Raw genomic sequence first — 25,427 nt, 5'->3', positions numbered from 1 at the left:
TAGAAATGAATGGTAAATAATGTACGGTGTCATTTTTGAGTCACTTTTATTGTAAATAAGAATATAATATGTTTCTAAACACTAGGTAGGGCTGCATTGCTATATGAATGTCAATACGCACAATAGGCTGGAAGGTTCTCCCATCTCCACAGAGGAACTCTAGAGCTCTGTCAGAGTGACCATAGGGTTCTTGGTGACCTCCCTGACCAAGGCCCTTCTCTCCTGATTGCTCAGTTTAGCCTGGCGGCCAGCTCTGGGAAGAGTCTTGGTGGTTCCAAACTTCTTCCATTTAAGAATGATGGAGGCCACCTTTTTCTTGGGGACCTTCAATGCTGCAGAAATGTTTTGGTACCCTTCTCCAGATCTGTGCCTTGACACAATCCTGTCTCGGAGCTCTACGGACAATTCCTTCGACCTCATGGCTTGATTTTTGCTCTGACATGCACTGTCAACTGTGGGAGCGTATATAAACAGGTGTGTGCCTTTCTGAATCACGTCCAATCAATTGAATTTGCCACAAGTGGACACCAATGAAGTTGTAGAAACATCTGAAGTATGATCAATGGAAACAGGATGGACCGGAGCCAATTTTGAGTCTAATAGCAAATGGTCTGAATACATATTTTTAAATAAGGCATTCATCTTTTTTGTTTTTAATAACCATGGCAGCAATTCTGAATGCAGATTGTGGGTGAATACAAGTGAAAATGTTTTGATATACCCAGTCAGGCTGGATTCCAATAGGAATTTGACATCACTTTGCAAGCCATCATAATGTGACTTGATGCTGGTTTTGCTGGTGAACAGCATATGCTGGTATGCTGGTGACCAGCTTATGTGTCCAAAACCTAACGGAGGCAGGTCACCAGCGAAAACACAACAAAGGCTGTTCACCAGCGAAAACACAACAAAGGCTGTTCACCAGCGAAAACACAACAAAGGCTGTTCACCACATAGTGAAGGTTGGTCACCAGTGAAAACACAATGAAGGCTGGTCTCCAGACCATGCTGGTCTATGCTTTTTTTTCAGCAGGGATGTTTGTGTGAATGTTTGACATATGGACTATGTAGCCTTGGGCTAATGGTACAATCCACAGCTCCCAAGTGAGTCATAGCTAAGGCAGGCCCCTCCAGGCAGGTTGAAGGTCAAGTGCATGATTAGTTCCTGTAATATTCATACCTGACTGCCTGTGTGCAGTGCACGACATGTTTCTACCATGCTCCCTTATTTCTATCAATCCAGTCAGGTTGTGCAGCAAAAAGCAACTTTAAGAAGTTACATTCCATACAACAGGGGTCGGCAACATAGGGCACGCCAAGGCTTGGCAAGCCACCCAAAAACAAAAAAAGGATATATTGATTTTATTAGTTTTTTTGCGTGGCGTGCTAAACCTTGGCTGGACGTTTATTATTTTACTTATTTTTGCAGTATTTAAAAATAAAAATAAAAAATTGAGAAAATAATTGAAATTGCATGCATTGGTTTTTCGAAAATGCATTGGTATTCACTGCAATGAAGTAGTTCCCAAGCTATGTCAATCCTGATTAGCCAATGGAATTTCATGATTTTGTAGGAGTTTCATATTATTAGATCAGCGCAAGACGTTCCGCCTCTCCCGCCAAATTCAAAACCAAGGCAGCACTGAAGATGAGAGAATCGTTTTCACATGGCTAGCAGCTAGCAAGCCTTCTTTTGTTATTTAAAAAAGTTCAGGGTGCAAAATGTCATTAGCAAAGAAAAATAAGGCAGATGTCCGCTCATGTATTGCCTCTTGGACAAAGGAATATGGATTGTTTTACTGAAGGACCGGTCTGTTTGCGCTCTCTGTTGTAAAACTGTTGTTTGTCGGACATCAAGTGTACGGCGTCATTTTGAAACGTGACATGAGAAAAACTTCAAGGATGAGGCGGTTAAGGCTGAAGGAATCAAGAGGGCCGTGTCCTGGTATGAAAAGCAAAGCAATGCGTTTATAAATCTACATGCAGTCAAAGATCAACCTACAGAGGGGAGATATAAAGTTGCACAGTGCATTGCTAAACATGGAAAACCATTTACTGACAGGGAAATATATCAAGGAGGCTTTCCTCAGTAGTTCACAGGCTTTATTTGATGGATTACCTAACAAAAACACAATCATCTCAAAGATAACAGAGATGCCTGTGTCTGCCAGAACAGTTGAAAGGCACATTACTGAGATGGTTGAAAATGTAAAGGAGCAGCAAACTGTAGCGTTAAAAGATGCCCCTGTGTTTAGTGTGGCTCTTGATGAGAGTGTGGATGTGAATGACATTCCACGTCTGGCAGTTGTTGCAAGATACTGTGACTCAGAGCAGGTACATGAAGAGCTGCTTTGTCTCAAACCCATGCATGGTACTACGAAAGGGGAAGATGTAGCAAAAACCTTCACGCATCATTTTGAGGAGAGAGGTGTCGATATTAAAAACATATTCGCTATTACAACGGACGGTGCCCTCGCTATGGTGGGGAAACATAAATGATTGGCAAAGCTGATTGTAGATAAGATTGGCCACCCCGTGGTTAAATGTCACTATCATTCACCAAGGGAATCTGTGTTCCAAGATTAAGCCCGTCGTGCTAATGGACAGCGCCTCTGTTTAGTGAGCTATGGGATTCTTCCGTTTGTGGGCAATTAGATATTCACTAGACACAATTAGTTGTAAAGCACATATGAAAATCATAACTGGCATGCAGATCGTTAGAAATGGTAGGATAAATTGTAAATGGGCACTCCACACTAAAAAGGTTGCTGACCCCTGCCCTGCATAGTAGCAGTACACAGACGTGAGAGATTGAGTAGCAGATACGAGAAATGCATGTCATTTGATGTTTGGTCTAATCAATGTGAGGGCTCTAACATTTTTCAGGCCCCATTCCTCCACCTTAGTATGGCAGTGTTTAGATTAGCACATATGTTTTAACAGTCTGTATGTGCCTCCGATGTTCCTGAGGGTGTGTTATTTACCCTGTACGGCTCTGTGGTGTCCTGGAGGTCGATGCTAGAGATGAGCGAGCTGTCAGAGGCGGTCTGGGTGTTCCACAGTGTCCAGTCGAAGCTCTCTCCCTCCCTGCGCAGCTGGACCTGCAGGGAGCCCGACCCGGAGAGTTGGTACATCAGCCTGAGACAGCTCCAGTCCTCTTGCTCCATGGCCGGGCTCAGCAGAACCCCCCTGCCCTCACCCTCGGACCTTTCCTCTCCCTCTGGCCTCTTCTCCTGTCTATTCTGGTACTCCTGGCCTGGATCCACTGAGATAAAATACCCTGAGAAGACATAGAAGCAGTTTGAATAGAGGTACTATGAAAACACACAGAGAGAGTGAGAGAGAGAGAGAGTATAACAGAATCTACTTAATCTATTGTCAATTGGCCTTATTTCAAAAGATGCCAAGGGCGACAGTGGCAGGGAAGGATGGATAGAAAAAAAGATGAGGAATCAGATGATGAAGAGGAAGGACGGGAGAAGTAAAAGAAAAACACAGGAGGAGACATTCTGTTTGCTCAGCGAACAACAGTTTGTGTCCCTGTCTCAGGGCAAAACAGAATAATTTACAGAGAAATGATGGTTGCCATAGAATTTCACCTGCTTTCTTATGTGTCCTTTCATCATTCTGCTTAAGTGATGATGGACTTATCTGGGCTATAAATATGTATCTAGCACTCTTCAGAATAGTACCAACTCTTAGAGCTGTGAATGCCTAAATGTGCTATTTCACTGTCTCCAGATGTGCTCTGATGTTGGAAACAATGCATTCCAGATGTCTCTCTCTTGCTATTGTCCCTCTCCTTTCCATCAGAACAACTGCAGAAACCACATCAACAAGTACAACAACTAGTACAACAACTACTATAGGCACTAGAACATAACAATATTTGTAATAAGCCCCAATAATCTTTGCTGCATAGAAGAGGTCACTGTCTTCTTGTGTTTTCCACACACAACAACAGGTTGCCATGCATTTCAAGCACTTCAAAGGGTATAAGCTACTGTATTATAGGCACTTGTCAGTGTAATTTAAAGGATATAGGCTTCAACCTTTTTCCAAAGTCTCCTACCATCTTTGTTGAGCGTCCAGCTGCATCCGCAGGTGCTGGACTCAAAGCTACAGGAGCCTGACAAGGGTCTATTCTGGGCTTGAACTATGGCTGGGAGAAGAGAAGATAATGAATCATACACTTCACGTACAAAAACATGCACATATTCACTGCAAATTAGTTTTCTATACTCACCAAACAGGGTGAAGAGGTAGAATGGAAGCATTGCAGTCTTACAAAAAAAGTATCCAAGACCAGGAGACAAGCTGAAGTACCGTCAAACTAATGCAGGAGCAAGTGTACGTGCCAACTAAAATCAATGCCACACCAAGGTCCACACCGTCAGTATCTCTCCGTCTGGTCATCTGTCAAAGTCTGTTCCTGTCAGTATCAATCTGTATCAGTGGCTCTGTCAGTGTCTCTCCAGCTCACAGACTAGCAGAACACTGTAGAGTCTCCGATTGGAAGACTGTCTGGAGAGCATGCGGAGGTGGAGAGGATGAGAGAGGGAGGGAGTACTAATCTGTACCAGAATCAGACTGCAGAACTTTCTCACACTTCCCTCACCTCACATTCCTGGAGAGTTTGTCTTTATTTACACTGTTGTAGGTAGCCTTTAAGTTACACTGCTTTTGTATTTATACATATTGGCAAGTCAGTCCCCGGTAACCTTGACTCCAGCAGTTATAGAGAGGTTTCTTCAGAATGTCAAGCACTGATTCTCAATTCACGAGAATATAGTGATGACCTGAGATATGGTTTGCAGTCTACAGGAGACCGGAAATAATAATACAAGAGACGTAAAAAATGTCCAGCAAGTAAGACATGCTACCAATAAAAGCTGAACATTTTGCAAGCTGCTATGCCTTTTGCCTGGCTTGTCTGTTATCCCAGCTAGCACATTTGCTTCCTTGGTAGTAGTGGGATCGTATGTTTTTGGTTTCACATTGGTTGTTGGAACAATTTGAGAACATGACTTTAAATAGAACCATGAGGAAACCTGTAGGAAATGTTATGCTGACGTACTAAATTCCCACAGAAGAACGTTGTTTCTTAATGTTCTTTGAACTATTTGAGAACATTCCCAATGTCAAACCATTTGGAGAACGTTCTTAGAACATTACAGAAATTGAAATGAAATGTAACCATGTTTGAACTTTTAGGAAATGTTCTATTAAAGTAATGAAATACCAATAAATATATATTTTTTCTTCAAGTTCCTTCAATGTGTTGAGAATGTTCCAAAGCCAAGCAACTATCCTGCACCATTCCCAGAAAGTTGTTGGAAGGTTGTATCCAAAATAACCATAGGACAGCCATGCTCTCACCAAGCTCTAAGAAACATATGGTTCCTAGAATGCTATGTGCTAGCTGGGATGCGTGTCATATGTTTGTATACATGTCCTTGACAACCAAAAATGAACATTGTGAGCTGGCCCTTAAATCCCTGCTCTTAATTAATAATGTTTACAAAAGGCTGACATTTCAACACACACACACACACACACACACACACACACACACACACACACACACACAGTCCTTTGTGAAGCTTCCTTTGTCAGAGAGGACTGGCAGTATTCTGTGGCATGGAAACTTTAACTAAAAAAGTGACCTGATGGGAATAACGGGTTAAAATGATCAGAAGTAAATATCAAGAGGCTGAACAACAGCCATGCTTTGAGTGGCTTTTATAATAAAAAGATGGTTGTCTTATTTTCTGTCATCCGCTTCAGAACATAAACAAATGAAGGTCAGAGGGAGGTAAAAGTAAAGAGACATCAGGGTGATGATTGGACAGAGGGTCTGATGCTAGTTATACAACACATCTTACATTCATTCATCAGGGTGATGATTGGACAGAGGGTCTGATGCTAGTTATACAACACATCTTACATTCATTCATCAGGGTGATGATTGGACAGAGGGTCTGATGCTAGTTATACAACACATCTTACATTCATTCATCAGGGTGATGATTGGACAGAGGGTCTGATGCTAGTTATACAACACATCTTACATTCATTCATCAGGGTGATGATTGGACAGAGGGTCTGATGCTAGTTATACAACACATCTTACATTCATTCATCAGGGTGATGATTGGACAGAGGGTCTGATGCTAGTTATACAACACATCTTACATTCATTCATCAGGGTGATGATTGGACAGAGGGTCTGATGCTAGTTATACAACACATCTTACATTCATTCATCAGGGTGATGATTGGACAGAGGGTCTGATGCTAGTTATACAACACATCTTACATTCATTCATCAGGGTGATGATTGGACAGAGGGTCTGATGCTAGTTATACAACACATCTTACATTCATTCATCAGGGTGATGATTGGACAGAGGGTCTGATGCTAGTTATACAACACATCTTACATTCATTCATCAGGGTGATGATTGGACAGAGGGTCTGATGCTAGTTATACAACACATCTTACATTCATCCTCCATATGTACTTCGTCTGGTCTGTCCCTTCATGTTCGCCTTTCCCTCTTTCCTGAAGGTGCAGTGAAATGCTACACGGGAAACAGGTCAGTTCTGGGTGAAATATTACAGTATACACACTTGATTATGTGAAGAAGGACTTCAGCAATCAATGGATCTCCTTCGCTAAGAGAGAAGAGTGGGGTCATTTACAGTGTTGGACCAAGTATTGAGAGAACTGAACCAGCAAGATACACAGAAATCAATTAGTGAGGAAACTACCACAATCATCATAAAATGACAATCAACAAAAACGGGAAAATAACATGTCATTTCTCAAGCACCTTGTAAACACTGGGAGAATGGTTTCATAAACACCGAAGTGTGCTTGAAGAATATGACATCTGTAGCCATCTGGGTCGACACAGTGCTGTTGTGTGTTAGCTGATACCCTGACGGGTTCTGTGCAGAATGTGGCAAGGGACCAGAGGACTCGATGCGTCAGGTCCTTTTGGGCCCCACCCATCCCTGAGGCCAGCCCAGCCCAGAGGGCCTCATCAGGGGCCTGGATGGATAAAAGCTAGTCCCTCCTCCCAGAACAATCATCGACTACAGAATCCCCAAATAATGTCTCTCAACTAACTGCTGTTATCAATGTGTGGAGTTTCCAGGCGTCATTGTAAATAACAATTTGTTCTTAATGACCTGGATTTTTTTTTTTTTTTTAAGTCCCTGTTTTTGAATGGGACTACCATATGGTTGGTCAGCTCATATCAAAAGATTAAGAACAGTTCAGCCATTGGACAGCACCACCTGCAGCCCAGCACAATGACAAGTACTGGGAAGATAGGAGAGGAAGAAACAATACTACACCATGCTACCCTTGCTTTCTTCAGTGCAGTCTAAGCCAGTAATACTGGAGGTCTTGCATGTGGGCCATGGGTTTGCGTGACAACACTGCAATGGATCTGATCAAACATTTATGAATGATAATTTCAAAGTTGGGTTTTAAACATGCTCTCAAGCCTGTCATGTTCCTAAATAACTTAAGACAGAATATATACCTTCATCAATGAATGAAAAGAGAGGAGCAGAAATTATTGATGCCCAGTTTTAAAATAGAACAGCAAATGTGTGAATGGGAGCATGAAATGCTAGGTGGCACCAATAAGAAGGGGGTATATGATAGGCTACTTTGGGAATCCAACATGGATGAATCCACATTTGCCAAACCAATCACTCCCTTACTGTTTATCAAGAATGAGCAGAAATGATGGATGTGCGGGGAAGAGAGAGAGAGATGGGACAATCAGGCCCCTCTAGGTTTAAATGCTGACACAGATTGGATACCATGGTTACTACTCACATTTACTGCAATCCGGAATCCTTGAGACGTCCCTGCCTAACGCTAAATTTAACCCCTACCCTTAATTTAACCATAAACCTTGCCCCAACATTAACCGTTTTAAACTTCAACAGGTTGACGTCAGAGTTGGGACGTCCCAATGATCTCGTTTAGACTGTAGAGAAGATAGCAGTAGAGGTGTGAGTGCGTTCTAGGGAATATTTTCCTAATAGATATTGTAGACTAGTCTACGTCCATAGGCTATTCCGATAAAATGCGGTGAACGAGGGTCCTGGAATAGTTTGTTTTGTGTGCTTGACACCGGTGTTTCTTAGCCCTAGGGCGTGCATTGTGGGCAAAGGAAGAGTTTGAGGGCTCTAATATCTCACTGCGCGTGGGAAAAAGTGGTGCAGACCAAAGCAGTGTAGCCTACGTGGAACACGATCGTTGCAGCGCCATCATGTTGAAACACAGCAGTGTAAAGTCGCGTTGTGCATCGGTAATCCGCTCAAATGTCACGATGCAGCAGGAGTTGACCGATCGGGCCTAATCCATGCAAATTGTTTTAAGGTATCGAGCAGAGGGACCAGTCGGATAAAGATGGTGAAGCGGAATGTTACGCGATCGACCAGTTCCTAGTCATGAACAGGTAAGCGCCTATTTATGATCCAGGAGATAGGGCAAAGAGCCTACATTATGACGACTCGCATAACACCACCGAATCGATAAAGGTACCAGTGGCGCCGATGATTTGACCATGAAAATCACCTGAGACGTGGCACATCGTATAGGCTTTCATCGTCGTCGGACATTGACAGGTGTCTGTTCGTTAAATAGGACGTTAGCCCGTTCGTTGAGCAGTTGTCAATAAGTAAACATGTATTAGAATATTTCATCGCAGGAGCGCCTACTCGTGTTGCTTTCCTTTTGGGTTACGTCCCACTCCATACATGGTGACAGAATCGGAAGAGCGTTTTCTGCACAAGTTACCTGCTGTCCTACCCTTTTAATTTCCTCACGTTCAGGCAGATATAAATAAACAAAACGAAAAAGTCCTCCCAGCGGCCATTCAACGTGGGACTTTAATGGTCTACAAGCGTTTGCCAGTAGTCACACCACCTTGCTTAGTCTATGCATTAATCCTGTCCTGCTGAAACCACAAATATATCAACAAAATATAACCAATAGGCCTATTGATACTAGGGGAGAGTGGGGTAAATTGAGCCAAAGGGTTAGTTGAGCCACCCCTTGTTTCTAAGAAACCATGCACAAAATGAATAATGTGACAAAATATCATTTCATGGAGTCTGTGAAGGAAGAAACCACATGGGAAAAGTGGTAAGCAAGATAGGTCCCAAAAAATTGATATTCACGAAGTCAAATTAATTTATGTTATAAGTTTCATGGTGCTTGTATCTAAACCAATGTTTTATCTAAACCAAATATTGTTTTATACATAAATTGGGGTCTCGATAAACTACAAATGAGGTCCTTAATCTAGCATGAAAGTGCATCCTTGTAGCTGTGTGGGCTAATATTGTCAAAATGTTTGCCTTGGGGTAAGTTGAGGCAATGTCCACCATACTCCATACAAATTATGATTACATTTTGTCAGTTTTATGCATAATATGCATAGTATTTTTGCAATGTGTCACGCATATGAGCTCAAGTGCATTTTTGTTGTTGTTACAGAGCAGACATCATTGAGGTTCTTGAGAGAGCAGCCAAGGGAGTGAGAGAAGGGAAGAAGTCCATTTGAGCAGCAGCAAGGGAGGAAAAACATCTACTGAATGACACTGAAGAGGTATATTGACAAAAAAGAAAAGGAATATGTACCTGTGTGAAAGAGTAGCAGACGCTCATGAGGTCTCATCTGCTGACATGGAGTCTGAGCTTGCTAAACATATTAAGAATCTCGCGGACCAGTTTCATGGGCTTAGTATGCTCAAAACAGAGAACTTTCCTACGAGTGTGCACATTCAAACAACATCCTTGTCCCAGACAATTGGTCAAGAAATGGAAGGGTAAGTGAGATCTATATCTGAATGTAGGCATATATTTAATATATACAATATACCACACCCCCATTCCATGAATTCAACTTTGACCTACCAGCACCATCACCTACTGTCACAGGACACTATCACCCACTTACCCCCAAGGCGGCTCAATTTACCCTGTACATGTGCTCAACTTACCCCCTTACCCCGGGGAAGTTGTGCCAAGAGACCACTTTGTTTTGAAAACTGTTAAGTTTACATTTAATTCTGGTTATTTCCAGGGACACACAATATCAATAACCATTATGATCACCTGCTCTTTCCGTGGCACAGACTGACCTGGTCAATCCATGGGAAAGCGACAGTATGATCCCTTATTGATGTCACCTTGAATCCACTTCAATCGGTGTAGATGAAAGGGAGAAGGCTGGTTAAAGAAGGATTTTAAGCCTTAGAGACAATTGAGACATGGATTGTGTATGTGTGCCATTCAGAGGGTGAATGGGCAAGACAACATATTTAAGTGCCTTTGAATGGTGTATGGTAGTAGGTGCCAGGCGCACCAGGTTCAGTATGTCAAGAACTGCAATGCTACTGGGTTTTTCACGCTCAACAGTTTCCCGCGTGTATCAAGAATTGTCTACCACTCAAAGAACATCCAGCCAACTTGACACAAGTGTGAGAAGCATTGGAGTCAACATGGGCCAGCATCCCTGTGGAATGCTTTTGACACCTTGTAGAATCCATGCCCTGACAAATTTAATCTGTTCCTAATGTTTTGTACACTCAGTGTAGATATCTTTTAGACATAATACTATATTTCCCTTGATGTGGTGATGCTGAATGTAGAAAATGGCTCAACATACTCTTCCCCTACATGTAAACACTGTTTTAACATTGGCCTGTGTGTATTAGGCTAGCGTAAGATCAGTGAGTCAATGACTTGGTACTGTAAATCCCCTCCCTGTGGCTTTCACTGGAGCCCTGACAGATGGAGGAGCTGCTCACAGCTCCCTCCGCCTGCCGTCTGGCCGATGTTGCCCACAGCCTGACCATCTGTGACCTGGGCACTGCCCCCCAGGGGCCCACCCAGTCAGCAGCACCAATCACCGCGGAAAGGGCATATTTCTAGTATATAATCTCCACTCTTTGTCCTCCTTACATGTCTCCTCTTCGTCGGTTCTCGCCTGCACTCAGATGACTTTTCATTCTGAGGTACTGCATTAACCTCTGCCCCTAGTCTCCAGATATCCAGCCTTTATTAAATCTGTACACTCTCTGCTTTCTGTATCCATCACATTTGAATTTCAGCCACTAATTCATACAGTACAATGGGCTATAGCTCTTAAAGCCACAAAATACTCTACCTGCAATACTGTGCACAATTTTGAAAACTGATCCTATACAATACTGTGAAGTCAGTCTACTGATTGATGCTGAGTAGACTGCACAGTCTCTCTAGAGTTCAGACATCAATATTCTGTACACCGAGCGTAAAGTTTGGTATTCAGCCTGACCAACTCTCTCTCAGGTCAGTGACGTCAGGGCTTTGTCCCTCCTCCTGGTCGTCCTCCTCCTCGCGCCATCTGCCAGCTGCTGTGGTGTGGCGTGGTGCCGCTGCTGGTGCAGGGAGAATATTGCTGAGATTAAACACACCCAGATGAATCCCATGGGATTTAGGTTTTACCCTGGAGTATAGGGAGCCCCTGCGGCTCTGCTTGTCTATCAGGATCTGGTACTTTGTAGATGTGTGGGGGATTGGCAGATCTCCCACACATAGAATTGACGTTAAAATGGATATTGGGAGAGTGATACATAGATCTCCTTCATAACCACAGGGGTGCTCGTGTAACAGTGTAGGTTCCGTCCCTCTCTTCACCCCAACCCGGGCTCGAACCAGGGACCCTTGCACACATCAACAACTGACACCCCACGAAGCATCGTTACCCATCGCGCCACAAAAGCCACGGCCCTTGCAACGCAAGGGGAAACCCTACTTCAAGTCTCAGAGCGAGTGACGTCACTGATTGAAATGCTATTAGCGCGCACCATCGCTAACTAACTAGCCATTTCACATCGGTTACACTCACCCCCCCTTTGACCTCCGAACCAGGGACCCTTGCACACATCAACAACTGACACCCACCGAAGCATCGTTACCCATCGCGCCACAAGAGCCACGGCCCTTGCAACGCAAGGGGAAACCCTACTTCAAGTCTCAGAGCGAGTGACGTCACTGATTGAAATGCTATTAGCGCGCACCACCGCTAACTAACTAGCCATTTCACATCGGTTACACTCGCTCACAATCACAATCTCCTGTTTGTAGACATGCCTTCCTGATCCTGCTGTTTCACCCATAACCCCTGAACTATCTGTTCACATTAATTTCCTGTCTCCCTGCAGGCAGTGCTGTGAGTGGTGTCTCCTAGGAGACGGAAGGACCATGTTCTAAAGGTAAACAGACCACAGCAGAGTGATGAGCTACAAGCAGCAGGGGGAGGGGCTAGGTGATGCTGTCTCGGAGGAGCATAAGGCTTCACCTGCTTCCAGAAACCGGCAGCCCAATGGCACAGCAAGAGAAGGAGAAGGGGTCCCTGTCCGGAGAAGTTGGAGACCCTGCCAAATGCTCGGTCAGGATGGGCAGGGTCATCATCACCACCACCATCATCCTCCTATTCCGCACCAAGGCTCGGGCCGCGGCCCTGCACGGCACCGTAGGCGAACTCCCTCAGGGCAGGGCCCATCCAGACAGTGGGAGGGAGCAGACATGGAGCCTCCTCGCCACACCCAGCCGCCCCGCCCTGGCGTGGCCCGCTACCGCCGCCAGGGAGAGCCCAGGGTCAGAGTTCACAGACAGAGACTGCCGACGAGAGATGGCCAAGACACCCACGCCCCGCTGTTTCAACAGCAACGGTCATCTGGCGCTCCCCTGACTGAACAGAGGGACATGACTGGTCCCGCAACAATGAAGCAGCAGCACCCCCCACACTCCTGTCCACCCCACCACACACAGAACAGTGGAGCACCTGACCTTACTGCTGGTACCTCTCCTACCCCCACACACCACATACCATGTCCTACTGCCCCTGATCCCCCTTCCCAAGACCTGCATCCACCCCTTCCCAACATAGAGTCTCCCCAACCTCAGGAGGAAGAGGTGGATGGGTACAGCTCATCCATAACGCAGTCTGTTAGTACTCAAAGTGGATTTAACAACCAGACAGACCTAGAGAACCAGAGGGAGGGGGAGCTAAAAGAGACAGGTCTGGGAGAAGAAGACAGAAACGAGAGGGATCTGGTAGAGGACGACCAGGAAGATGGAACTAATGAGTACTGTTCTGACACTGAGAGTGCGGCCTCGCTAAGCATGGAGGCTCCGCCCCTGAGTTCACCACCTCACCAATCACCATTCTTGCCCCCTCCACTTCAGTCTGAGAACTCGGACCAATGTAGTGACGAGTTTAGCCCAAGCCCCACCTATGAAAATGACATAATGCCTGATGATGAGAGCTGCACTGATTCTCTACTGTCCCACCCCAAATCCTTCACCTTCAGAGACTCGTATCCTAAGACCTATGCAGAATTTTATAATGAGTCCTACCCACAGTCAGAATCTATCACAGAGTCCTACACAGAGCCCTACGCAAAATCCTACCCTCAGTCTTTCCCTGAACCCTTGAAATGGATTAATTATCCAGACGGGAGATCTGAGGCTGACCCTGATGAGCCATATTCAGAACCTCACCCAGGGCCCTACAGTCGTAGACAGAGGGAGAATGTTTATAAGGGAGCTACAGACACTGAGGCCCAACCCCGTGACTCCTGGCCAGGTAGGGATGTGGGGTTACCACAGACCAGCCCCCATTGGCAGGGACGCTCAGTCGGCTTAAGACTACACCACTACGATGACACTACGTCTGACGGGGAAGGCGACAGCCTCAAAGAAAGCCCCAGATCCCAAAGCCTGGGGCCACCTCCCTGGAACGTGCAAGGTGAAGCCCAGTCAGAGCGTCCCAGCTCTGGGCAGCCTGGTTCAGGTGAGTTCCAGGATGAGCAGGCCGGGATGGAGCTCCGACCTCCTGTGGAAAGCCTTTCAGAGGACAGTGTCACAGGCTCAGGGGATGCTATCTCTCTGGCCATCAGGGACATCCGAGAGGCCATAGAGGAGGTGAAGACTAAGACGGTGCGCTCGCCCTACACTCCTGACCAGCCCATAGAGCCTGTGTGGGTGATGAGACCGGAGGTCAGTCCTAATGAGGACGAGTCCTCCCCAGTGCAGCCACTGGGAGGCGACGTGAGTATGAGCCAGCTCTGGATCACTACAGAAATCACCATTTTGAAATGTTTACATAGTGGAGTAGAATGGATGTTAGTCCATTTATTGCATCAGTGATAAGAGTGAACATTATTACCACAGAGATATCTACTCCTGTTTAAATGTGCCACCAGAAATCAACTGAGGTTTTCTCTCATGTATCTCTTAATCTGTCCTACAGCCTGTGTCTCAGTCTCCTTCACACTATAACCCAGCCCCGGTCCGTGTTCCAGTACCAGCTCCAGCCCCATCCCGAGTTCCATCCCGAGTTCCGGTGCCAGTCCCAGAGCATGTCTGTCCTGTGAGGGCAGAGTCCTCCAGAACACACCAGGTTCAGCAGAGGGAGCATAGAGAACAGAGGGAGCTGCCTAGGCCACCATCCATTGAGGAGGTAAGTGACTGCTCTGCATTGTGTCACACGCACCACTGTGGAAAGAGAAGTGCTATTCTACTGTTACTGTCGCCATTACTGATGTGTAATATTCTGTTTTTCATTTCAGATCCAGAGGCATATGCCGTCCTTCCCTACATACGTGGAAGGTGAGTGTCTCTGTGGTTTGGGGGGGTCATTAATGAGATAAGAGGAATGTTTTTGTAGATAAAGCTTTGCTGTGGTATAAAATGCATTTCAATTACTTGATGGAAAAAGTTAGGCATCAGTGGCATGTTGTCACTCACTTTTGATTTTGTTTTCACTCAAATCAAAAGTGATGACTATTGATTGTCGCCAACCTCAATGACCGTCTTGTCCACAGTCCCAGGGCCATGTGACCCAGAGGACCTGATCGATGGCATCATTTTTGCGGCCAGCTACCTGGGCTCCACCCACCTGCTGTCAGAGAGGACTCCCACTAAGAGTGCCCGCATGCAGCAGGCCCAGGAGGCTATGAGTCGTGTCAGGGTGAGCCACACGGGGGTCACATCAGCTAGGACTGAATACTCTTCCCTTTCTCCTTCCTTCACTTTTCAGGCAGTAATCATTCTCATGTCCTTAGTTCCATATAATTATGTGTATTATATTGTGCGTTTACATTTTTACTAAATAGCTATTGATACATCTGCCAAATAACATTATTTCATGTCCATAAAGAAGTATTGAAGAATGCCCATGGCATCTGTCAGTCATTGTTGTTATGACATGCAGTCTGTTTGGTTCTTGAGGGCTGCTAATGTCAAATTGATGAAGGGACAACTTTTGAGGATGTTTGCTTCATAACCTCTGGGCCAGTAACTTTTTTTCAGACGTGATAGACAGCTGAAATCACCACCTGCCCACACAAGGCAGGCACACACACACACACACACACACACACACACACACACACACACACACACGCACACACAGCCCTAATACTCCATATGGGATGGCCAATCTTCTGTGAGCCAATCCAGTGTCGTCCATACCCTAGCCCCATCTTACTATTTTTGACGGAGCACTGTCTTGAACGCTTTCTCTCTCTCTCTCTCTCTCTCTCTCCCTCTCGCTTTTGCTATTCTATACGGCAGACCACACAAAAGCAAGCTAAAAACAGAAAGAAGGTACAGTGACAGTATTACGGCGGTAACATATTTTTCTGTCTGTTCTGTGTCTTTTTTTAAATGATTCTAAGTAAGTCATATTTGCTGTTTGTCTGTAATGGTTGTTTGAATGTCTTCTGCTCTCCTCTCCCTAAATGTGCAGACTGGGGGTGAGATTCCTTCTTCCACTGAAGTGGATCTCTTCATGTCTACTCAGAGGATCAAAGTGCTGAATGCAGACACTCAGGTAAATACGGTATAATATTGACCTTTACATGGACTCACTCAAGGATTGCTATAGTGTTAGTAAATCTGGTCGTTAATTTGGTCGTTCCATGAAATGAGTGTCTGTTGCGTGCGACTCTTTTGATATATTAAGTAGAAATTGTGCACCAATATTGGATGTTAAAAGCCTGTTATATTAAATGAAGTGAGCTTTAATATAGACCACATGGAGAATTCAATAAATGCTAGTGACAAAATTTGGCATATTGACATTTCTCTCCGTGCACCCTCTGTGACTTCTAGAACGATTTTAATTAAAAACTTCTTAGGACTAGGCCCCTTTTTTCTCAATTTCCGCCTGAATGACATGCCAAATTAAACTGCCTGTTGCTCAGGCCCTGAAGCCAGGATATGCATATAATTGGTACCATTGGAAAGAAAACACTTTGACGTTTGTAGAAATGTTAAAATAATGTAGGAGAATATAACACAATAGATATGGTAGGAGGAAATCCAAAGAGAAACCAACCAGAATTTTCTTTTTTTGAGAGACCATTCTCTTAGAATGGCAAGCATAAGGTCATACTGAAAATGAGCTCCCTGGATGCAGTTCATATGGATTCCACAGGGTGTCAGCAGTCTATGTTCAAGGTTTAAGGCTTTTAACTTCCAAAACGAATAAGAAATATCAGTTTTAGTACAGGGACACTGTCTTGGAAATTTGCGTTTGCACGCGCCATGAAGACAGGACGCACCTGATTAAATCGGTTTCCTATTGAACATACTTCTTTCCGTAAGAAATATTATAGTTTGATTACATTTGATTACATTTACATGAGGAGTAAATAGAAATGTATTTTGACTTGCTGAAACAAAGTTTAGGGGTAGATTTTCGGATTCCTTTCTCTGCATGTTGGGGCGGCAGGTAGCCTAGTGGTTGGAGCGTTGAACTAGATCGAATCCCCGAGCTGACAAGGTAAAAAAATCTATCGTTCTGCCCCTAAACAAGGCAGTTAACCCACTGTTCCTAGGCCGTCATTGAAAATAAGAATTTGTTCTTAACTGACTTGCCTAGTTAAAGAAAATGTTGAACGAGTGGATTACTCAAATCGATGGCGCCAACTAAACTGAATTTTTGGGATATAAAGAAGGATTTTATCTAACCAAACGACACTACATGTTATAGCTGGGACCCTTTGGATGACAAATCAGAGGAAGATTTTCAAAAAGTAAGTGAATATTTAATCGCTATTTGTGAATTTATGAAACCTGTGCCGGTGGAAAAATATTTTGATGTGGGGCGCCGTCCTCAAACAATCTCATGGCATGTTTTCGCTGTAATAGCTACTGTGAATCGAACAGTGCAGTTTTTAACCCACTTAAACCCAAAATGTCTCCCAAGTATTCACCATCATTGTAAAGCCCTAGTTATTTTGTAGCTTTGACAAAGTCCTTTATGAAGATTATTATTTATTTCATGTGATTAGTGATTCATTTACGTCTGTCCCTCATTTTAAGGCCAATCCTGTTACGTGAACTGAACTCTCGTTTTTAATATGGTGAAACTATTCCTTTTAAAATATTTTTTCAAAAGAAAGATTGAACATCTAATAGTCAAATTATAGTGATAAAGCAGGTGAGCTGGTTCTACCCTTTGTCCATTTTGTTGTGGAAAACTGATTCGGTCAAGCACAACCCTATTACCCATAGATTGGCAGGCTAAAAATGTTTTAATTTCTTCTTTTTTTTCATTCACTTGCCCCTCCCTGTTGTACACAACAAGCTTCCATTCCCCCTGTCACAAGGGGAGTTATGGCTGGTTTAAGATGAACTCGTCAACCCTGTTACGGTCAACCCTGTTACGGTCAACCCTGTTACTTTATTTGACACTTAATGGGCACTTACTATAGTCATTTTTTTTTTATTTAACACTTGAGATGGGGAATTTTTTATTTTTTTTAATGAAGTTAAACGTGCTCTTAATGACAATGTTACAATTAGGTGAACATTTAATTTTTATTTGCCACCTAATTGGTGGAACGGCACAGTTATCAAACTTACCTCTCCGCACACACACTAAAACTACATCCACATACAATACTGCCAAACACCTCTTTCCCTCTACAGCCACAACCATGTCCTTCTCCTGTGTTCCTATCAGGCGTCCATGATGGACCTGCCACTGAGGACCATCTCCTACATTGCTGACATAGGCAACATGGTGGTGCTGATGGCCAGGGGGAAGATGGTGCGCTCCAGGAGCGCTCAGGAACATCTGAACCATACAACTGACCACTCTGACCACACCAACAGCCCAGCCCACGACAACCTCCCCCAGTACAGGATGGTCTGCCACGTGTTCGAGTCGGAGGATGTAAGTGTGTTTACAAATGATTTGTTTGACTCGGACACAAGTGTGTGTATGAAGGTACTTTATGACATACAACGTAATATGTGCGTTTCTGTGTTCATCCAGTGTATTTGATGCCACTCTTACCCTCTGTCCAGGCCCAGCTCATAGCCCAGTCTATTGGCCAGGCCTTCAGTGTGGCATACCAGGAGTTCCTGCGGGCCAGTGGCATCGACCCAGAGGACCTGAGTCAGAGGGAGTACAGCGACCTGCTCAACACTCAGGACATGTACAACGATGACCTCATCCACTTTTCCAAGTCAGAGAACTGCAGAGATGTGAGTCAACCACCAGGGGGCAGGCCAGTTTTGGGTGCTTAGTATTTTGATATGGGATTTTGGACCTTACAGTGGCTATGCCTATTAGTTCTAAAACAGTGCGAGAGGTAGACCTGTAATACACAGCTCTTCTTGTTAATGCAATGCTAACTGAAAGCATGAAGACATTCAAGTGAACAGTTGCCTTGACCTTATTGGTGTAAGTAGTGGCATTTGTTCTGTGTGTATCCTATTACAGGTTTACATAGAGAAGCAGAAGGGAGAGATGCTGGGCGTGGTCATAGTGGAGTCAGGCTGGGGCTCTATTCTGCCCACCGTCATCATCGCTAGCATGATGCATTCTGGGCCTGCGGAGAAGTCTGGTCGACTCAACATTGGTGACCAGATCATGACCATCAATGGAACCAGTCTGGTTGGACTGCCCCTCTCCACCTGCCAGAGTATCATCAAGGTTTGCATTTCTTTTGTCTCTGTTTGTGTTCTTTCACCTTTCTTTCAGCCTCTTTCCCTCGCCTCCCTGCCTTTGCCTTTTCTCTCTTTCTGTGTCACTGCAGCCCAACTGTGCATTTCTGCTGAAAATGCAAATGCACTTGTCTTGTGGTCAGGCAGACAAAGTCCATTGTTTTAAATCTAAATAGTCTACCCCTCTGCAAGCTGGCACACACTGAAAACAATTGACTTTGACTGCTTGACCAGGCAGTGCTGTAAGCACATTTTTTCCCCTCTTCTCTTGGCTGTCTCCTCCTGTTATAATCCACCCCTAATCTGTCCCCTCAGGGTCTGAAGGCCCAGTCCAAGATTAAGTTGAACATCGTCAGGTGTCCCCCCGTCACTATGGTGCTGATCCGCAGACCAGACCTCCGATACCAGCTGGGCTTCAGCGTACAGAATGGCATTGTGGGTATCATGACGGGGGGGGGGGGAAGAGAGAGATGACCATTAGCTTTGAGTGCTCTGTTTCCTGTAGTATTGCACATTTAAGTAGATTAGATTTCTTGTAGTTTTCATTATCAGCTGTTTGTGTCCCTCTCTCCTCTAAAGATCTGCAGCCTGATGAGGGGGGGCATTGCTGAGAGAGGGGGGGTCCGCGTCGGTCATCGCATCATTGAGATCAACGGCCAGAGTGTGGTGGCTACACCTCATGAGAAGATTGTTCACGTCCTGTCTAATGCAGTGGGAGAGGTACAAGAACGCACGCAACAGTAACATGTAATACAGTCCAGTGTTCGAGGTCAAGAACTTAAGTAAATAGTCATGAGTTTAAATAATCCTAATTGAATCTGTAAATGGCATTACAATTAATTCAAAACGGCAGGAAAACTCTATGCTCGGCTGTGTTTTGATCATGCAACCTGTGTGTTACTTCTGTGCTGCAGATCCACATGAAGACGATGCCTGCAGCCATGTACCGTCTACTGACTGCCCAGGAACAGCCTGTCTACATCTGAGACTTGCTCTCACTCCCTCCCTGGACTTAACTCTCCATTCCAGTTCACATCACTGTTTGCTTAAAGTCAAAGTATTTTCATGCATCTCTGCACTGACTTGCCTTAATCTGAACCTGTTAAACATGAATGACAGGTACATCTCTGAAGTAAAACGGCACAGAGTAATTTACCAGGCAGATTGATGTTTGATCAGTAACCAAAGATAGCTGAATTTAAATATGCGTATTGAGGAATAACGTAGAGCAAGGAATACCTTTGGTCTTTCAGGATCCTATGAATGTACTATAAACTGTCTCCATGGGGGCGTGGTAACCCACATGTGAGCTTTTCATTGGACCAAAACCTGGTTGAATGAAGTCCCAGAAACCATCCTGCCTGAGGCTGCATTAGAAACACAACATAGTCACCACTATTTATAGAATGAACTAAGACATGACACAAATGAAAGTTTTTAAAATAGATTTATTTGAGAAAGTTAACTAGACGATATCAGCCGCATGAGAACCATGAATCAAATAGTAAATGCATAGACGGGTGACACCCTGGTAAAACAAGAATGTCCCCTCTTCAGCGCATCTATACTGTATATGCCATATAAATGTGTTTTTTGTCTTATGTAAACAAACTGGCATGTTTTTTCCATCACCTCAGTGCGGACTGCTTCTTTCAGTGATCTGACACTGCTACACTATATAAGGCACTTGGTATGCGCTGATCTCTAGTATTAAAATACACAAAAGGACAGAGTACAAGTAAATCAAAGGGTATGCAATGCATGATTTAAAGGAGAGATTACCCACCACTCACTAACAGGCCAGCTGGAGACAGAATACCCCATTGTCTGTCCAGATAAGCATTATTTGTTACATTGAAATAAACATAACATGTAAAAAGATCATATATACACACACACGGTTATAAAGTGTACTCGAACCCTATTGGTTTGGATAAATATGACAGGGGGTGAACATCGCGGGGTTGGGAGGTTAAAAGGCAAAAACGCCATCCACACAGTGAGGCAAACGGTCAATGTAAGGACACCTGAATGGGATATATGGTCCTGCCACTAGGTGGGGCCACAGGACAGGGATAGGGTGTTTGAGTAACCACAGTGAGAACAGTAAGGTGTAACAGGTGGATCTGTCTGTCCTACATCTCAGTGTCTTTGTATTTCTGGGGGTTGCTGTAGTAGCCTCGTCTGGTCTGGTTGGCCAGCTGTCTGCGGTACTCTTCCTCATCGTCGTCGTAGTGACCCCTGCTCTCAGAGTACGGTGGCCTGGAGGACGGGGTCTGGGGCTCTGGGTTGGAGCTGGAGCTGGACACACAGGAGAGAGACATTTTCGTTCATTCAGATTGTTGGGCATTGAGTCTGTAAACAAAACAAAAAAAGTATTGAACCCAACCTGACAGGCAGTAGAAAGTTAAGAAAAAATGCTCATTTGTGTGGTGACCGACATGGTTAAATAGATGAACTTACCCTATTGGCTGTGGGCGGTTGGGCTTTGGTAGTTTCACTGGGACTGCATAGATGTCTGGGTGCTTCTGGGCTATTTCCAGCTACAGTCAAGAGAGCAGGAGGAGTTTGACAGTTATGTCAACGCACATATTGTACATTACGAACATAAAGCAACATACAGTTGAATTCGGAAGTTAACATACACCTTAGCCAAATACATTAAAACTCAGTTCTTCACAATCCCTGACATTTAATACCAGTAAAAATTCCCTGTCTTAGGTCAGTTAGGATCACCACTTTATTTTAAGAATGTGAAATGTCAGAATTATAGTAGAGAGAATGAGTCATTTCTTTCATCACATTCCCAGTGGGTCAGAAGTTTACATACACTTTAAATAGTTTTAATGACTCCAACCTAAGTGTATGTAAACCTCTGACTTCAACTGTATGCACTTGAATATACCTTTTGGTACTTGCAATAAAACATTTAATCAGAATATATGAAGTGATCACTTTCCCCTGTAGATCCATTTGGTTCTGTTTCTGAGGCGTTACAGCTTACTGCTGGGGGCGCTACTGTCTATTTTCTACCAGTAGTACTGACCCGTGCTTGCTCGGCCTCCTGGAGCTCCAGCATCCTCTGGGCTCTGGCCAGGTGGTCCATCTTTTCGAAGGCCTTCACCTTGCCAATGAATGAGCGGTTAGCCGGGTCCTCTCCCCCCTGGACACTGTGGTCCTCAGATGACTGGCTGAGGGCCCTTAGGGTGGGCTTGAGGGCCACGGGGGGCGGGGCGGGCTTGGACCCCCCGGCCGCATCACTGCTAATGGTGCTGCTTGAGTGGGAGTCATAACCCCCTCGAGACTGCACCCTCACCTGCTGCAATAGAAGAGGATATTATGGTCATTTAGCAAGCACTTATATAGCCTTAGTATTCTAAGTCTTATAAGCAAGCACAAGATGTGGTACAGGGTTTGGGGTTGAGGGGATTGAGAGCTGAGGGTGGGGTTCGAGGGGATTGAGAGCTGAGGGTGGGGTCCAAGGGGGTCTCACCTTGGGGGGCTCAGGGACGAAGGTGGGGGGCGGGCTGGGGTCTCTCAGCACCTCTCTGCTCCCTGATCTCCTCATACGAGGAATGGGGGCAGGATGGGGTCTCTACAAGTGGGAATGGAGGGATGTACATATGTCAACAGATATACATACAGCATTTCAACAAACACAGACTAGGTCAACACAACAAGTCAAGATTGTTGACTGGCAATGAGAGATGAGACCGATGCCAGTCTCCATCTGACACTGAATGAGTGATTGACAATGAGGGATAGTGATTGACAGTAGTAAAGCATTCCCACCTCCTCTGGCAGTACGGGCTCTGAGGAGCGGCTGATTGCCGACACCGGCTGATGGGGCTCATCCATTGGCTCATCCAGCTCGTTGTCGGTGTAAGCCCCACCCTCGTCGGCCGTGTCGTCGAAGTCGCTGGTCAGTCGGCTGTCCATGCTCAGGTAATCGGCGCTCATCGCTGACAGGTACGACATGTGGTCATCATGGATATCCAGTTCCTCTTCCGAGCCGTCCAACTGAAAGAAAGAAAGAAAGAGAGGAGAGAGAGAGAGACGCAAGTTGGTATGAAAGACACACAAAGACACTACACACAGTACATAAATTCACTGTATGTATATAAATATCTTTGAAATTGTTGCGGTTGATATTTTTGTGTACACACACACACACACACACACACACACAAGAATATAAAACGCAACAATTTCAAAGCTTTTACTGAGTTACAGTTCATATAAGGAAATCAGTCAATTGAAATAAATTCATTAGGCTGTAATGTATGGATTTCATATGACTGGTCACACAAAAAAGTAGCGGCATGGATCAGAAAACCAGTCAGTATCTGGTGTGACCACCATTTGCCTCATGCAGCGCGACATCTCCTTCGCATAGAGTTGATCAGGCTGTTGATTGTGGCCTGTGGAATGTTGCCTCACTCCTCTAATGGCTTTGTGAAGTTGCTGGATATTGGCGGGAACTGGAACAGGCTGTCCTACACGTTGATCCAGAGCATCCCAAACATGCTCAATGGGTGACGTACTACCAAATTCTCTAAAATGACAGGTGAAGGTGCTGCTAGAGAAATGAACATTCAATTCTCTGGCAACAGCTTTTGTGCACAGTCCTGTAATCAGCATGCCAATTGCACGCTCCCTTAAACTTTAGACATCTGTGGCATTGTGTTGTGTGACAAAACTGCACATTTTAGAGTGGCCTTTTATTGTCCCCAGCACAAGGTGCACCTGTGTAATGATCATGTTTAATCAGCTTCTTGATATGCCACACCTATCAGGCGGATGGATTGTTTTGGCAAATCAGAAATGCTCACTAACAGGGATCTAAACAAATTGGTGCACAACATTTGAGAGAAATAAGCTTAATGTGCGTGTGAAAAACTTCAGAAATCTTTTTTTTTCAGCTCATGAAACATGGAACCAACACTTTAAATATATGTATTAAATAAAAACAGAGCTTACCTTGCCCTCACAGATCCACACAGCCCGCTCCTGCTGTGCCCGGATAGAGTCTTTCACACTCCCATACCACCCGTCATTGGCCGAGTTCAGGTCAACAGTCGCTGTGCAGAGAAACAATCCAGAATGATTGGCACAACAGAAACAGGAGTAATACAGCTTAATCATAGTTTATTACTGAAACAATGTGGCCTCAATAGACCAACCATAGTGTTCGGGCTTCATAATACTAGGGATTTACCTGGGGACTAGCATCAGTGACATGTACAGTGGCATATACAGAGGAGCCATTAAAAAAAAAAAAAAAAAAAAAAAAAAAAAAAGAAGACAGTCAAGGTGTTTGTGACTGACCAGTGAAGAGGTGGGAACAGGTCTTCCTCATTTTGACCGCCTGCTCGTAGAGTTTGCGGGCGCTGCGACTGGAGCCGGGCACAAGGCGGTTCCTCATGGTCTTGATGCCCCCCTTGCTGTCTGGGTTGAGGAACACCACAATGGGGTACCACTGGGTGTAGTTCAGGGTGTCCACTGCCTTGGGAGTCACGTCCAGCAGGGCATGGCGGTCCTGGGGAGACAGGGTCAATGTAAGAGGGAAGCTGGAGAAGATGATAATGAAGAGGAAGAGGAAGGTGGAGGATGATGACTATGGTGATGAAGGTAAGGGGTGTATGAAGATGATGATGGTAATGATGATTAAAATGGGGAGGATGAAGACGCTGGTGTTGGTGGCATTTACCTGTTCGATGATCTGACGAATGGTATTGAGTCTCACCACACCGGAGGACTTGTCAGCGCCTGCATCCTTGGGCTCGGTCTCTGTGTGGTCAAACAACAGCACATCAGCTTCTCACCAATACTACATAAACACATATGATCATAGAAGCCATAAGGCAACGCTCAATTTAGTATGCCTGGTCAGCCAGGGTGAACAAATTTGAAACTATTCCATTGAAATGAAAAATCCTAAATTGAGCGCACCTAACGTAAATACATGAAGCACCTTCGTTCAAAAGCAGAAGTTAGGAGCACCATACTCACTAGCTATGACAAACTCCTCAGGCAGGTCGTTGGCCAGTTTCTCATTGACTGCGTCTGCAATGGGCCCGAACACAACCACTGGTCTCCTGAAGCCAGCTGAGGATCAACACAGACACACCGTTAGCATCTCACATCTGTAATATACAGTTGAAGTCAGAAGTTTACATACACTTTAGCCAAATACATTAAAACTCAGTTTTTCACAATTGCTGACATTTAATCCTAGTAAAAATTCCCTGTCTTTGGTCAGTTAGGATCAGCACTTTATTTTAAGAATGTGAAATGTCAGCAAAATAGTAGAGAATTATTTATTTCATTCATCACATTCCCAGTGGGTCAGAAGTTTACATACACTCAATTAGTATTT

At 44.7% G+C, this 25,427-nt stretch overlaps 2 protein-coding genes and 1 pseudogene across 6 annotated transcripts in view; 1 reads left to right on the top strand and 2 right to left on the bottom strand.

Annotated features, from left to right (window-relative positions):
- LOC115202601 (structural maintenance of chromosomes protein 5-like) overlaps positions 1-5,003 on the bottom strand; it is a 30,285-nt pseudogene extending 25,282 nt beyond the window's left edge.
- A 3,124-nt stretch (positions 5,004-8,127) lies between these two features.
- On the top strand, positions 8,128-20,679 carry LOC115204039 (amyloid-beta A4 precursor protein-binding family A member 1). Of its 4 annotated transcripts, XM_029769277.1 has the most exons (14): positions 8,128-8,486; positions 9,530-9,641; positions 12,244-14,134; positions 14,337-14,546; positions 14,656-14,695; positions 14,911-15,056; positions 15,662-15,694; positions 15,837-15,920; positions 18,060-18,272; positions 18,407-18,586; positions 18,825-19,037; positions 19,364-19,483; positions 19,628-19,768; positions 19,963-20,679. In XM_029769277.1, the coding sequence occupies exons 3-14, from the start codon at positions 12,317-12,319 to the stop codon at positions 20,032-20,034; spliced, it is 3,270 nt and encodes a 1,089-aa protein (XP_029625137.1). In that variant the 5' UTR covers positions 8,128-8,486; positions 9,530-9,641; positions 12,244-12,316; the 3' UTR covers positions 20,035-20,679. The 4 variants fall into 4 exon arrangements, with proteins under 4 accessions (XP_029625137.1, XP_029625139.1, XP_029625140.1 ...); XM_029769279.1 differs by lacking the exon at positions 9,530-9,641; XM_029769280.1 differs by lacking the exon at positions 15,662-15,694.
- The window catches only part of LOC115204038 (tight junction protein ZO-2), a 35,397-nt gene continuing 30,446 nt past the window's right edge, over positions 20,477-25,427 (bottom strand). The window contains exons 16-24 of one of the 2 annotated variants that reach the window (XM_029769276.1): positions 25,061-25,156; positions 24,759-24,838; positions 24,377-24,587; positions 24,029-24,129; positions 22,841-23,068; positions 22,542-22,643; positions 22,095-22,367; positions 21,512-21,591; positions 20,477-21,403 (exon numbers count right to left, since the gene is read on the bottom strand). In XM_029769276.1, the coding sequence (XP_029625136.1) occupies positions 21,379-21,403; positions 21,512-21,591; positions 22,095-22,367; positions 22,542-22,643; positions 22,841-23,068; positions 24,029-24,129; positions 24,377-24,587; positions 24,759-24,838; positions 25,061-25,156 (1,196 nt within the window). In that variant the 3' untranslated portion in view covers positions 20,477-21,378. The remainder of the gene's footprint in view (positions 21,404-21,511; positions 21,592-22,094; positions 22,368-22,541; positions 22,644-22,840; positions 23,069-24,028; positions 24,130-24,376; positions 24,588-24,758; positions 24,839-25,060; positions 25,157-25,427) is intronic. The other variant, XM_029769275.1, reaches the window with a different exon arrangement.

This window comes from Salmo trutta, chromosome 12 (genome assembly GCF_901001165.1).
Source record: "Salmo trutta chromosome 12, fSalTru1.1, whole genome shotgun sequence".
Classification (NCBI taxonomy): Eukaryota; Metazoa; Chordata; class Actinopteri; order Salmoniformes; family Salmonidae; genus Salmo; species Salmo trutta.
The sequence above is the reverse complement of the archived record's forward strand: the minus strand, read 5'-3'. Positions and strand labels throughout refer to the sequence as shown.